A 16,355-nucleotide genomic window follows, 5' to 3' on the forward strand; every position below is an offset into this window, starting at 1 on the left:
CTTGTGAGTACTCCTTGTACACTATCGTTTTAAAAGAAATAAATTCCTGTAGATAATATAAATACTTCAAAACAGAAATGTAGTTCTAAGGAGCAGACCTACAGTAGAGATGAACTATCAAGACAGATAAATGATGAAGGTGAAGAAACATTGCAGTTATTTTTTATGATAGTAACTTCAGTATCTTCAACTAATCAACAAATTGCAAACCTAACTACATTACTAAAATAAATCCTTGGTATTAAGTTGAACAATTTCACTAAGAAAACAAGTCCCAATGATAAAAATTAGAATCATTTTTGCCTGATGCAATAATCCTTATGATAAATGAGAAAATGTTCACCGTGTTGAAGAAATATTAGAACAATACGACTAACAAGAAATCCATCAGTTCTGGTAAATATAAAGAAAACTTTTTTCCTTTTGCAGATTTCTGTATGCAGTGTAGTAGACAAACACTATATATTGGTCTTATGATTGATGCATGTCACTTAATGTTTTCTGCTATATATAATATCATTGTTTTGCATTAAAACCACAGTAAAGACTTGAAACCATGTCTAAAACAAAATGTTCTATGAAGTACCAGTATACGTTGCAATAGATACATTCAGACAAATATTACAATCTGATGTAGATACAATTTTAGTCAGAAGTGAACCTAGTTCTTTTGGACTAAAGTTTTTGTTAAAAAAATTTATTTGCTTACATTTCCTTAGCCCCTTTTGGATCTTCTTCCTACTTGAAGCTAAGATAATAAATTCTGTAACACACTCACTTGCCTCTTTGACCTTCGTGTCAAGATCACAAATTGTATAGCAATGCTTTGATCATGGGCTTGAGGTGCAGACACTAGTATTCTTGTTTTCTTTTTGATTTCAGACTTTGCCCTCAGAGCAGTGGACACTGGATTTGGGACAATTACAACTCACTCGCTGCCTTTTATTCAGTTAGAGTGCATAGCTCTCTACCCCATTGATCCAGCAGAATGGGCTCTGCATTATCTAGCTCAGCTAAACAGTGCACAAATAGGGTGAACATAATATATTCATATTTTTGACAAGTTAATGCCATTCATACTATGAACAAGTTTATGACATTACGAAAATATCAGTCATCCATAGCGTACTGTAATAAAAGGTGTGCAGAACCATTTTGATGTTTTAAAGGGAGACACATACCCACATTATTCTCCTTCATTGTTTCGCCAGGTTAATGTTATCTTTTTCTCTAGTGTATTTAAGTTGAAAAGCTAGACACAGTGGTCATAACAGCAGCAAAGGCGACATCTTTCTAATCATTTTGTCAAGATTTGAGTCACAGTTTTTATTTGTTTTTGTTTCCTTTAACATGTTCATGTTTTTTTTGTACTTTAGATGCATTGCAATGAATCAAATACAATTTATTCTGCAAAAAACTTGCCTCTTAGATCTTGGAATCAAGGTCACAAGGTTGACATCAATGCTTTGAACATAGGTTCATTATTCTGCGTCATTGGCCTTCCTGTTTTAGACTTTAGCAGCATATTTTAGTGCATGTGTCTTTGGTAAAATGTATTTTCTTATGCTGTGTGAAGGACAGCAGCAATTGTACTTTTTTGTATATTTTGAAAGTGATTGAATACAAAAAATAGATTACTGTGACCTAACTGTCATGTATTAGTGGACTGTATGCATGTCAGGTTTACCATATCTGTCATGTATTAGTGGACTTTATGCATGTCAGGTTTACCATATCTGTCATGAATTAGTGGACTGTATGCATGTCAGGTTTACCATATCTGTCATGGATTATTGGACTGTATGCATGTCAGGTTTACCATATCTGTCATGTATTAGTGGACTGTATGCATGTCAGGTTTACCATATCTGTCATGTATTAGTTGACTTTTATGCATGTCAGGTTTACCATATCTGTCATGAATTAGTGGACTGTATCCATGTCAGGTTTACCATATCTGTCATGTATTAGAGGACTTATGCATGTCAGATTTACCTCTGTTTGCATGTCAGATTTACCACTGTATGCATGTCAGGTTTACCACTGTAGTCATGTCACATTTACTACTGTATGCTTTTTAAGTTTACCACTGTATGCATGTCAGTTTTACCATTGTAGTCATGTCAGGTTTACCATTATATGCATGTCAGGTTTATCACTGTATGCATGTCAGGTTTACCACTGTATGCATGTCAGGTTTACCACTGTATGCATGTCAGGTTTACCATTATATGCATGTCAGGTTTACCACTGTATGCATGTCAGGTTTACCATTATATGCATGTCAGGTTTATCACTGTATGCATGTCAGGTTTACCACTGTATGCATGTCAGGTTTACCATTATATGCATGTCAGGTTTACCACTGTAGTCATGTCACATTTACTACTGTATGCTTTTTAAGTTTACCACTGTATGCATGTCAGTTTTACCATTGTAGTCATGTCAGGTTTACCATTATATGCATGTCAGGTTTACCACTGTATGCATGTCAGGTTTACCATTATATGCATGTCAGGTTTATCACTGTATGCATGTCAGGTTTACCACTGTATGCATGTCAGGTTTACCATTATATGCATGTCAGGTTTACCACTGTAGTCATGTCACATTTACTACTGTATGCTTTTTAAGTTTACCACTGTATGCATGTCAGTTTTACCATTGTAGTCATGTCAGGTTTACCATTATATGCATGTCAGGTTTACCACTGTATGCATGTCAGGTTTACCATTATATGCATGTCAGGTTTACCACTGTATGCATGTCAGGTTTACCATATCTGATTTAGTTTTCAGTAAATGTGCTTTGAGATATTAATGATATCAGCGCAAGTTATGGTCATAATTAGAGAATGTTTCTGTGATCTACATTTTAAGACATGATTTTTGTATAGTCAGCGTTGAAGTGTTCAGGTGTAACAAATTAATTTGCAGCTCTATCCTATACTGACAAGGTCATAGATGAGAAGATCTTATAGGGTGACCATCACAAGTCAAATGATGTTTTGTCAATCCATTCTCAAGCTTATCATCTCAATTCCTCCTAAACTACTTGGATGATTGCCATGAAACTTTACACCTTCAGCCAAAGGTCTAGTTGGTCCTAACTGAACAGGGTGATGCACAACAGACATCTTGAAAATCTTGATAACACTAAATTTTCCTGAATGAATGGGCCTGTCAGCAAGTGGTTTTCATTAAAAGATTCTTTATGATGTAAAGTTTGTCCTAAATGAAAATGGTGTTGATCTGAAATCTGATATGGCTGCCACAGTAGTCAGCTTGAAAATCTTGGTATCAATATTTCGCATGGATGGATAGTCATATCAAGATGGGGCTTTCATTAAATGTCTAGTTGATCCTAAATGAAAATGATGTGATCTGATGTCCAGTATGGCCACCATGACAGCTATTTTGTCAAACTAATGTCCAATATGGCCACCATGACAGCCATTTTGTCAAACTGATGTCCAGTATGGCCATCATGACAGCCATTTTGTCAAACTGATGTCCAGTATGGCCATCATGACAGCCATTTTGTCAAATTGATGTCCAATATGGCCACCATGACAGCCATTTTGTCAAACTGATGTCCAGTATGGCCATCATGACAGCCATTTTGTCAAACTGATGTCCAGTATGGCCATCATGACAGCCATTTTGTCAAACTGATGTCCAGTATGGCCATCATGACAGCCATTTTGTCAAACTAATGTCCAATATGGCCACCATGACAGCCATTTTGTCAAACTGATGTCCAGTATGGCCATCATGACAGCCATTTTGTCAAACTGATGTCCAGTATGGCCACCATGACAGCCATTTTGAAAATCTTATTATCACTACTCCTCCTGAATTGATAGTCATGGTTTTCACCAGAAGGCTTGTTGTCATGTCTAGTTGGTTCATAAAGAAACTTTTGTCAAACTGACATCCAGTATGGCTGGCCACCATGACAGCCATTTTGTCAAACTGACATACAGTAAGGTCAACATGGCAGCCATCTTGAAAATGTTATTGTTACTTCTTCAGAAAGGAAAGTCATATCAGCATGGGATTCTGCCAGAATGTTTCTTATGTGTTGGTTGGAAGAAAAACTTTTACTGGTTTGCTGTTTACCACAGCCACCATCTTATAAATCTCATTGCTACACCTCATATGATGTCTGATTAGTCCTGAATGAAAACTGTGCCAATCTGACCTCAAATATGAAGGTCACATTGAAGATATTGAAAATTTAGTCACTAATTCTCCTGAATTGATGTCATATCAACATGGGGTTTCAGCAAAAGTCTTTCAAATGGTATCTACTTTGCCCAAAATGAAATAGGTGCTGATCTTACAACCATTATGGCTTTTGAAATGGTTAATTGACAATCTCATTGCTCAAGAATATCATAGCAGGTTTCAACACTCAACAGCTAAAATGAAGAAATGGTCTTATCTAGAATTCCAGGATATTCTTTTTGTGGACAGAAAAGTTTCTGTCCCTTTCTCTGAGTCATGTTATCAAACCAGTACCAAGCTTTCTAAAAAATAAAAATCAGTTGGTTGGGGGCTTTCATTTTGCTGTTTCTGGGTGCTGGTATTGGGTAACCATTTGTCCTTTTTTTCAAACCAACAAAAGTTTACATATTTAAGTTTTTAGATAAATTATATTTTTCCGTGTTTCTTGTTTGGACACTGGCTTCACCAACTAGCCCTTGTTCAGGAGCGGCTAATGTTAGTAGGATATATAAACTGGTTTTGATTATTTTAGGAAAGGTCTACTTTGGACAAGTATACATGAGTTTTTGTCTATTATTTTTTTGCAATATTATATACAAGGGTATGTTATCAGTTATATGAGAAGTATTCATTCTTATGTACATAAACAAGCATATTGCAGATGTATATTGTTATCAGTCATGTCTGTGCACCCTTATTTGTGTTCTATAATTGTTTTTTTTCACATAGCCTAACACTACCTGGATTGGAGGAGTATGGTGATCGCATTGGATATGATGTCATGTCTGTGCCTCCTTACTTTGTATCTATAATTGGTACTTACACATAACCTAACACTGCCCGTATTGGAAAAGTATGATAGTTCTATTGGGTATGATGTACAAGGATTAGTAGTTTAAATTCTATTTATGTATGTTGAGGAAGGATGATCAGATATGATGAAATGTTACACTTTATTGAGTAGATGAGAAAAAAAATATATTTTTGGCATAATGGATGAAGCCCTATGGGATTTGTTAGTGTGAATGGATGCAAATCATGGGGCTTTATTTGGTGTGAAGTTGAGATCAATAGGAACAGCAAAGGGCATATATTGCATCCATCTCCGGTACTTTTAGAAATAAATATAAATAAGTTTAGCTATATTATCAAAAGGTCTTTACTGCTGAATCTGTTAACTAAAGACCTTTACAGCTAAATCTGCTTACTAAAGATCTTTACAGCTGAATCTTTTTATTAAGACCTTTACAGCTGAATATGTTTATTAAAGACATTTACAGCTGAATATGATTACTAAAGACCTTTACAGCTGAATCTGTTTATTAAAGACCTTTACAGCTGAATATGATTACTAAAGACCTTTACAGCTGAATGTGTTTATTAAAGACATTTACAGCTGAATCTGTTTATTAAAGACCTTTACAGCTGAATCTGTTTATTAAAGACCTCTACAGCTGAATCTGTTTATTAAAGACCTTTACAGCTGAATCTGTTTACTAAAGAACTATACAGCTGAATCTGTTTATTAAAGACCTTTACAGCTGAATCTGTTTATTAAAGACCTATACAGCTGAATCTGTTTATTCAAAACCTTTTCAGATGAATCTGTTTACTAAAGACCTTTACAGCTGAATCTGTTTATTCAAAACCTTTTCAGCTGAATCTGTTTATTAAAGACCTTTACAGCTGAATCTGTTTATTAAAGACCTATACAGCTGAATCTGTTTATTAAAAACCTTTTCAGCTGAATCTGTTTATTAAAGACCTTTATAGCTGAATCTGTTTATTAAAAACCTTTTCAGCTGAATCTGTTTATTAAAGACCTTTACAGCTGAATCTGTTTATTAAAAACCTTTTCAGCTGAATCTGTTTATTAAAGACCTATACAGCTGAATCTGTTTATTAAAGACCTTTACAGCTGAAGCTGTTTATTAAAGACCTTTACAGCTGAATCTGTTTATTAAAGACCTATACAGCTGAATCTGTTTATTAAAGACCTATACAGCTGAATATGATTACAAAAGACCTTTACAGCTGAATCTCTTTACTAAAGGCCTTCTCGCCATTATACATATCGATCTTTTTTATTGATCAGCTTACAGACTTGTTCATTGTACTGACATGTATATTTTATGGACAAAATGCATAACACAGAATAAATTTATGTTTACTAATAATAATATTTTCTGTCATTAAATAATAGTCTTGCTTTCTTCTGTTACTGTTTCAGCACATTTATTTAAAAAATTTGTGCAGGGTTAATTTCATCTTTCACTTGTTTTCTGCTCATCTTTGTTTTAGACACATGGGGGATTTTGTTTTATCAAAAATACAAAAGTCATGTTCTTAGGGTCTTTAGGAGTTTTAATTTCCCTAATTTAGTGCACAAATAAAAACAAATGTATAATAATTAGATGACAAATAAACCAGACATGTTTTTAGTTCGATGATCTGTCTTTGCTAATTTTATGTTCTTCATCCTTGTCACAAAGTAATATCCATGTCTATCAATCCATAAAGATTTTCATGTCTTGGTACAAACATTTCTGACATGAAGATATCTGTCTACCTATTGGTTTGTCTGTCTGTCTGCCTGTGACTGTCTGTTGGTGAGTGTTGAAATTTATGGTAGGAAAGCATAATCCAACTGCTTGAAGTAAAACTGTCAAATCGGCATGGATTTTAGAGGCAGAGTCCCTTCATTTTGGCCATTTAGAAGTGCTCCCATAATTACTTTTAAAGTAGTATCAGTTTCAAAAGCATTCCAGTGGCAACAGAGCAAATTTAATTACTGCAATTAAAAACAGTTTGAGCTAGATTAGAGTTAATTATCAGTGGAAACAGGCTTCCAAAAATGCTTTTGTCTTAAGGTTTTATTTGATTCAGATATCTGAAACCTCATTTGATGCCTTCATTACTGACCTGTGTTAAAACCCAATTATAGTTTGTCTATATTAATTATATTTTTAAAATACAGTTAAGTCATACTGCCATTGCCTCAACATGACTGGCTGAAACAGTCAGAGTAAATCAAGCTAGCAATTAAGACCTGGTAGTGTGTGTTTATAACTATGTTAGACTTAATTGGCACAAACTACCAATCTTTGTTACTGATTCACTTATTTCCCTAGAGCTCAGATGCATCATGGTTCTACGTCTTGCAGAGCTAAAGACATATCTTGCAGAAATTCCTGGCTTTTAGCAGAATAATATGATCACCAGCTCTCATCCTAAAAATCTTGTTTGATTTTAAAGGTTTTCCTTTAATAGATTCTAATTAACTATGCTTTCAGTAAAAGACTTGCTAGCCTAAGGTGATGAGCCAAAGAGAAGCACATCAAGAATTTATAAGAATTAAAATAATATAATTATGTACAAAATTACTGTATATACACTTATATGTTGTGTCCAGCTGTTAACAACATAGATCCTGATTGGCACTCACAAAATGCACCTACAGATCATGGTCAATTTTGTACTGATTACTCCTAGCAAACTGCAGAGACCCCGATTTGCTAGTGCATTTTGTGACACCAGATTTGTGGTTCTAGTTTGTAATTGGAGTCAACTAATAAGTATATACAGTATTTTAAGAAAATTATGACACTTTTATTAGCAATGTTACTCTCATTCTTTTGCCCATTGACTTAAACATTTCACTTAGTGTTATTCAAACTGCTATATTGTGGTCTCCCTTAGGTTTTACAGTCAGGTATTTTAAAGAGATCTCTTGTTTGGATATAGTGAAAACTCAGTCCAAATCCTTTATTAAAACTTTGGATTTTATGATCTTATTTTGAAATTCTGACCATTTCATGTTCTAAAAAATGTGTCTTACATGTTTTTCAAAGTTTTGTTTTGAAATAATTCAACACACATATGCAGATTGTTGACATAAAGTGAATTTCAGTATTATGGTACACCAAGTCATATGAAGCTGTCCTTGTAAGTATGACAGTAACTGAGTAGGTCACAATATCTTATAATTATTATCAGCTTGAATCTACATTAAGAACACAGTCATTCAGTACATTCAGTAATAAAATGCTTCCTGATACTGTCGGCAGTTGTTAAGGAGTAACAAAGTTATAGTATGATAATAAAGGATTCCATTTTCATTTTTGTCTCCTCTATACTTGTATCTTTGTAAGATCAAAAAGCATGTCCACAATCTATTCGGAAGTTCGATGTGTCCAGTGCCCTTCTGGGGTCATACAAGGAAGGTGCATTCAGATAAATACCTAGGGTTCCAAACAGGCAGGCAGTGGTAAAGATAAAGAGGAAGAGGCGATCCATCACCATGGCAACATACTGCCAATCACGTATCTCCTGAAAACAGATTAATGTTGCATACAGCACATTTGAAAATGCATATAGTATACATTTAATTGATATATTCATTCCTTCACTCACTAATGCATTCACTCATACCTTGATTCATTTATTATTCACAGAGAGAGAGAGAGAGAGTTCAACACAACAATTCAGTGGATTTTAGACAGTGATAAATACTGATGTAAGAACTGAGAAGAAAGGGTTGTTCCGAAAATTGAACATTTTAGCATTACAAAATCATGCTCACAGAGCCACATTACATCTCAAGATTTTGTATGTCAGGGGAATATGGCAATCATATCAACCTTATCTCTTTCTAATATGAATTGACTAGCTTCACTTTTATCAAACTGCTTTGTTGGTGGCACTCTTGCTTTTCATTAAACGACACTGCCACCAAAAGTCAAAATCCGCCACTTTTCATGCAGAAATTCCCTGCTGTTGTTTTTGCTTCATTTTTCAAAGTATTCTTCGAAAGAAGCAGAAAATATAGAAAAGTTAAGACTTTTACTAGTAAATCTAGTACTGTAACTTAACTTTTCATCAAAATTCAGTGAAAATGTGACTCTTTATGACAACTCAAAATATGACTCTTAGTGACAGCTCAAAATATGACTTAGTGACAGCTCAAAATATGACTCTTAGTGACAGCTCAAATGACTTAGTGACAACTCAAAATATGACTCTTAGTGACAGCTCAAAATATGACTCATAGTGACAGCTCAAAACATGACTTAGTGACAGCTCAAAATATGACTCTTAGTGACAGCTCAAAATATGACTCTTAGTGACAACTCAAAACATGACTTAGTGACAACTCAAAATATGACTCTTAATGACAACTCAAAATGAATCAGCAGAGCTGCCAGCCATCATGACTTTGGTGTGAATTTCATGACTTGATAGTGATTCACAAATTCAATTCTCACCCCATGCAGAAAATATCACGAATTCCCAAATTCTCAATTGGCTTAAATTAGGAATACAATAACGTTTATCTCGTTAAGTGCTAGTCACGATATCAGCAATGGTTCCAATAATTGTATCATGCAAATATTGCAATATATGTAGAACTATATCCAGTTGCTACAGTTCACTGTGTAGCAAGTATTCAAAGATATTTTTTATCTACATGTATATTGATAAGAGAAGTTTTAAAAATACTTCTGAAGAAAATTCAGCCTGATTGGAATTTTTTTTTAAATGGCACATATACATAGAATCTGTAAATTCTTTATACAGTCACTCAATGAAGAGAGTTTTTTCAAAGAATTTGATTAAAATGAGATTATTGTATATGGACAAGTGTTGCTAGAAGTATCATTTAACAGATATTTTTGCCTGAAAGCAAGGTCAAAATTGGATGGAAGTGCTGAACATGTAGGTCTGTTTTTTTGAAGGCACATGACTTGCCAGTTGATCCTAGTTTAGCTTTATGTTTTAGAAATTTATAGTCTATATTAACAGCAAACAATGTTGGCTATTTTCAGAATAGATGATTGTAGGAATTTTTGAGATATGGAAAGGTTATCATACTTTATGGATATTTGCTTGATTAAATATTTCTTCCATGCCTGCACTGCCACCACTAATTAGAAGAACTGATCACATGAAGTGTCACTTGTTTGAGTTTTTTTCCTGCAATGTGGAAATTCTACAGCATCAGATTTGGATAAATTTGAGTGCATTTGTTCCATTTAAACCTTTCTATTCGCTTGGCAGTTTTGGGACTAAATCTAGATTCTCTTTGAAATTTTTGTTCTTCATTTTCACTGGTTTCTGTGATTCCACAATCATTAACATTGTTTCTTTGATGTTGCATCTTCTGGATTATTAATGTTTTGTAATTAAGCTACAGTAAAAATATCTTCACTGCTAAGGAAAAAGAAATGTATTCAACAAAAAGTGAACAAGCAATGGCATTGTTGATCTCCATCACTAGAGAGCAGTTAGGTGCTCACCCGTACAGAAATTTCTCACAGATTCTGTATGGAATACTTCAGGAATCTGTATGGAAGAGATATGGACTGAAAAACTAGTGGAATCAGACAATTTATTTCATATCAGTTCCATAAGTACATCACAGCAAGTGAAAATTCCTTATGGAATGAAGTTGCACCTTTAATCCATAAGCACTTTTTTCCATGTGGAAATCAGGCTCATGTATTATAGCATCATGGGAAATACTCTCTGAAGAATTAATAACCTAAACTATGTGATTCAAATAGAAATATTGGTGGGAGTGAGAGTACATGAATATGTCAGTGTATCTGATGTGGAAGGATGAATATATACTTATAAATTTGAAGAAACACTTGCATGTCAGTTTTCTTTAATTTATTTCCACAGATGTTTAAAAACAGACAATGACATGACCAAAAAAGTGGAGAAAATGTAACATGATCAGAAAATTAATATCTGGTAGTACAAGCATAGATGAATCTTTGGACTTAGAAAATTTGGTGCAAGGTGGATTTTGGCTTGACCTGATGTTTACTCTGAAAAATATTTTTTTTTGGCTTCCTACTAAAATATACTCTACAAAAATCATACCCTAGTGAAAATGTGACTGAAATGTCAGCAAAATCACAGTGAACATTTTTTGACATTCACTCAAATGTTCTTTTTCACCAAAATTATGGTATTTTAGGAGTTTTTACCAAAATTTCTGAAAATATTAGTGAAAGCTTGTCATTGAAATTTCACTGACTGTCAACATTTCTGAAAATGTCAGTGGGAATTTGTGATTGAAATTTCACTGAGAGTTCGTCAAAAATTCTGAAAATATAGTGATATTTTGTGATTGTTGTATGACTGACATTTCAATAAAAAAAATATTAAGAAATAATAAAATTTATTTTTTGTTTCTTGTACATTTTGAATGATTTTCAGCAGCATTTATATTTTCTGTTTCTGATAGTGTAATTTTATTGTTTATTTTGGGCACAATAACTTCTTTTCACATCTTTCCTTGTTATATTTCTTTTTCAGATTTTGTTGTTGTTGTTCATATTTGTGTTTAACTTAAACCGGATTTAACTGGCCTCAAACAAGTTTTCTTGTTTTCTGTTTTAAATCAAAATTTCACTTTTCTCCTTACCTGAATCTGATTTTCCTCAATATTGGACCCTTTTTAAATATCGTCTCCGAAACTTTTTGTTAAAAATAATGCTCTGTGCTGTCCCATTGCGCAACGAGCTTTCTAAAAAGTATTTGTTCTGTTTATTATTTGAAAGATGTTCGATGTAAAGAGCTTTCTGATTGGTCAAAATATTGCACTTGCCCAATGAATCGTTGCATAATGGAAACTGATGGGAATGAGCATACTTGGTATACATGGAAGTTCAAATTTTCAAGTGGGATATGAGATTGAATAACCATTTGAAAAATGTGCGGCAATGAGAATAGCTTGAATACAAAGTCGATGGGAACGTAATTGGTCAGTCTGTATGAAAACTGAATGCTAGGACTAGCATTATGCTTTTTCTTTTCCTTTTTTTTTGGAGTGTGCTCTCCCTGATTGATCTTCTCAGACCATTTAGGGAGGTCCTCCTGCCCTACTTGTGGTTGTATATGTGCTATATTTTTTGCCTTTGTTATATTTTTCCATCTCTTATATGAATTTCATATTATAATCTTTGTGTATGTGTATATATATATATATATATATATATATATATATATAATGTTGATTTTTTTTGTATACTATTTGTATTTTTTTATATTATAAATAATTTTTTTTTTAAATAAGATGAAATCTATTCAATGCATTTGTAATCTTCCAGAAGGTAGGTTTCACCCATTTTAGCCTCTTCTTCTCTCTTTTGTCTGCCAGTAGCTTCTCGTGGGTCGGTGGTTCTTCCCTGGGTTTTCCAGGGTTCTTCCTCCACCAGTGATACTGGCCGCCATGTATAGCCTATCTTGTGCTGAGAAATGGTGTTAAACCCTACAACAACAACAACAACTCTCTTTTGTCTCATTATAGCCCTCATTCTACATCTGTCTCTGTTTAATTCTTCTTCTAGTAATGTTTGCTTTGGTTCTTTTGATGTTATCATTCTAGTTTTCTGGTTTTCCAAACTGTATTCTGGACAATAATCATAGTCTTCCAGATATTTTTCTCTCTGTATTTGCATTGTTTCAGTTATTTGTGTTGTTTTTGCCATTGCTTTTATCTTTTTGCTACTCTGCTCTGGTTTTTGTTCCAATTTTCCATGTGTGTTTTCCGTCATAACTGGCTGTGTTTGTTTATTTTGGATTAATTCTGCTTTTGGTTTTCATGCTACTTGTTGTTGTGCCTTCTGTTGTTGTTATTGCTGGATTTGTTTTTGTACTAATTGGTGTTGTTTCTCTCCTTGCTGTTGTTTTGAGCTTTGTTTCATGCTTTTTGTGTTGTTTTAGTCAATCTATCTCCTGTTTCTGTTTTTTCTTGCTGTTAATGGAGTTTTTTTGTGTCCATTTTGTTGCCTTTGTCGTTGCTCTTGTTCTAAGTTTTGTTTTTCTACATGGTGTTGACGTTCCTGATCACCTTGTTGGTATTGTTGAATTTTTCCTTCTTGTTGTTGTTGTTGTTTCTGTCCTTGTTGTCTTATAGTCGGGAAGATTTCCAGTGTAGCTGTGTAGGTTTGTTCTGTGCTCCCTGAATGGGTTTCTGCAGGGTTTTTTTTGCATTTATGTGGGGTGTGCCCTGTCTCCCCGCATCTGTTGCACTTTCGGTGGTATATACATATCTTGTACCAAGCTTTTGTCAGAAAACCATGTAAGTCGAAAGCTCTTTTGATCCCTCTTAGTTTTATTTTTTTTCAATTTCCAGTATTCTGATACTCTTGTATATGGAGAACCCTGGAACCGTCGCCAATCTAGATTTTTCTACCGTTATACCGAATTTGTTTTCAAAGCAGTTGAATGTTTCTTCTAGGGGTATTTTCATGGGGATATCTGATAAATGGAGTTCTCCTGTCTGTTTCTTGATCTTTTTGAGGAGTGGTACTGGGTTTTTAACTATTACTGTCTCTCCCAAAATATCTATTTCTCCAGACTATAATACTGGCAAGTTCCCTCTTGATCGTATTATATATCACTCATATCCTTTTCTGTTGATTGAGTAAATTTGTTGTAAAATGTCCTGGTTCCTGATTTCTAGGGCTATTATTACTGTGGACGTAGTAGGTACTCTTTCTCTCGGTATGTGTCTCATATCCAACTCCTGGGTACCTTCGTGATAATAGCATTCAAGGTATTGCCCTTTAGTCTCATTTCATCATCTTTTAAAATACTTTTCCACTTTCCTTATTGCATTATGAGCCTCTGCCATGTTTTTTTGTTTTCTTTGCTCGTGAGTAGTATTCACTGTGTGCCATAAAGAGCTTTACAGTAGCAGCTAACATGATAAATTGGACAAGGAATTGAACCATGATGATTTCGAAGTTACATAACTAAAAAAAACTGATTAACTTCCAGAATGAATTTAAGGAGGGACAACATATAGATCACTGGTGGGAATCGTTGTCAGATACCCATGTCTATCAAAGATAGTCATATATTTGCGGAATTTTCTTGGCCCCAACGTAGATTCATCTTTCAATATCATGAGGCATTATTATATTATTAAAATATTCTAGGTGTGTTAGAATTCAGTGTAAAAAAGAGTAATTATATCATGATAAACATTTGTCACTGCTGCTTATGGAACAAGGACTAATTCAAGAGACCACAACAGCATCATAGTTTGTACATTAATAAAACATCAAGTCTGCAGTACAAGTGACATAAGGCAGGCTCCTAGCTTTCTTTTCACAATCAGTGCCTCAAATGGATGCTTTTCTGTAATTTTGCATTATTTTCACAGTTGAATTTTTCAATGCTCATTAATATTTTATATATGTTTATGTGTTCACAGATGCCTGTGCATATGTTCCAGGCTTTATACTTTGATTTTTAAAATCAATTATTTAGTGTCAAGCCCTATTCTTCACATCATGTTATATATATTGTACATAACAGGTAGAAGGCCTCAAGGTAGATTAGTTCTGTAACTAATTGAGTTACCTTCTCTAAATAAAGTCTTTATTATTATTATTACTGTATTATTATTATTATTGTTATTATTATTATTATTATTATTAACTCAAATTTCTCTTGCCTTGGATGTCATATAATTACAACATCTGTATATTTGTTTTCATGTATACTTAATGTCACCTTGGTTAATAAAGTCCTGTTTAATTCATATCCATTATTAATTTGAAACCTTCTGAAATGCCTGAAAAACTACTGAAACTTCAGTAAAATACTATATAATGATCACAATTTTAGTAAAATCTCACAAAAGTTTTAGTCAAATTTTTTTTTGAAACCGCACAAATATTTCAGTGAAATTTTATTGAGATCTGACCACAATTTCAATGAAAGTTTTAGTCGAAATATTTGTGAAATCTCACCAAACGTTTCAGTGAAATGAAAAAGACTTAAATGATGCCATCATGGATTAGGTTTTGTATGCAAGAAAGAAAATGAAGACAAGAAAAACCTAAATCTTATTTGATAATGTCTGTCAAAATAATCCATTTTAAAAATTATTTTGAATATTTATCATTGATTTCCAATGTCTAAGAATCATTAGGCAGTTTAATAGAAATCTGAAGCAGATTTTTTATGGTTTAGGCAAAGAGCGCTTAAAAAATCCGCCTGAAATCCGCTTTAAGTACGCCTGGAAAATTTCGTACGGGATGGACTATTACCAAATTCCATATGAACTACATGGATTTACAAATTCCATAATGACTAGTCACAAATTCCATATGGACTATTGCCAAATTCCATATGGAATTTTAATTGTATTCCACATGGACAACCTACACATCTCATGGACTAATTTGCATATTTTGTGGGATTTTCCATACAGAATACGTAAGGAATCCATAACATTTCAATATGGATACACTGAAATCCATAAGAGTGGTTCAGCTATAGAATAAAAATGTCCATATGGATATTTCTGTAAAAGTACGTATGGATTCCATATCCAATCCATATGGAAAATTTTGTACAGGTGAGGTACCTGTAGTGACAAATGAATAGGCTAGCGTTTGATGGATGCATAACAGGTGCTGAAAACAGTGCATTAACACTGTTTCAACCATCAATGAAATAGCTGTACTTTTAAGTTTTAGCTCTCCTGATTGCAAGGCAATGGTTGGGCTAGTTATCTACTATGCATAATTCAACATCCATCATATGCTGTGTACATCAGGTGTCAACAATTGCTTCTTACAATTTTGGAGTCCAAATTTTGTACATAATTTCAATGAAACTTTGAAGAAGGGTTTATAGTATCGAAATCTAGGATGAGTTCTATAATGAGCGTTAATGAGATGATTCTGCACATGATTGGCTAACCTTATCACTAATCTTAAGGCCATATTCCTGATCCGATTTTAATGAAAATTGCATAGTATAATTATTTCGTTATGAAGTCCAATAAGTTTGATGATGAACAAGAACCACAGATACTAAAGATAATTTTGCATCTAATTGGTTGTGTTAGCCACTCTGGAGGCCATAGTACTGATCCAATTTTGATCAAGCTTGAAGTATAAGCTTACATCATCTAGATCTTTTATGGGGTATATAATGAACAAGATCCACTTAATGAGATAATCTTCTATCTGAAAGGCTGAATATATTACTATTCTGGAGGCCATATTTCTGATCTCTTTTGAATGAAACTTGGAATATATTCTTATACTGTATCATCAACATCGTGTACAAATGCACACATAAATATGTTGA

The 16,355-nt window shown here is 33.6% G+C and overlaps 2 protein-coding genes across 2 annotated transcripts in view; one reads left to right on the forward strand and one right to left on the reverse strand.

Annotated features, from left to right (window-relative positions):
• The window catches only part of LOC149770967 (uncharacterized), a gene marked incomplete at its 5' end in the record, with an annotated part of 82,360 nt that extends 74,534 nt beyond the window's left edge, over positions 1-7,826 (forward strand). Inside the window, one exon of the mRNA XM_089948927.1 lies at positions 883-7,826. Coding sequence (XP_089805053.1) covers positions 883-1,037 — 155 coding nt within the window. The remainder of the gene's footprint in view (positions 1-882) is intronic.
• Positions 7,827-7,979: 153 nt separating this feature from the next.
• LOC149770968 (acetylcholine receptor subunit alpha-like) overlaps positions 7,980-16,355 on the reverse strand; it is a 224,464-nt gene continuing 216,088 nt past the window's right edge. Inside the window, exon 5 of the mRNA XM_089948926.1 lies at positions 7,980-8,558. Coding sequence (XP_089805052.1) covers positions 8,382-8,558 — 177 coding nt within the window. The 3' untranslated portion in view covers positions 7,980-8,381. The remainder of the gene's footprint in view (positions 8,559-16,355) is intronic.

This window comes from Sinohyriopsis cumingii, unplaced genomic scaffold, assembly GCF_028554795.1.
Source record: "Sinohyriopsis cumingii isolate HCF-2022 unplaced genomic scaffold, ASM2855479v2 utg002171l, whole genome shotgun sequence".
Lineage (NCBI taxonomy): Eukaryota > Metazoa > Mollusca > Bivalvia > Unionida > Unionidae > Sinohyriopsis > Sinohyriopsis cumingii.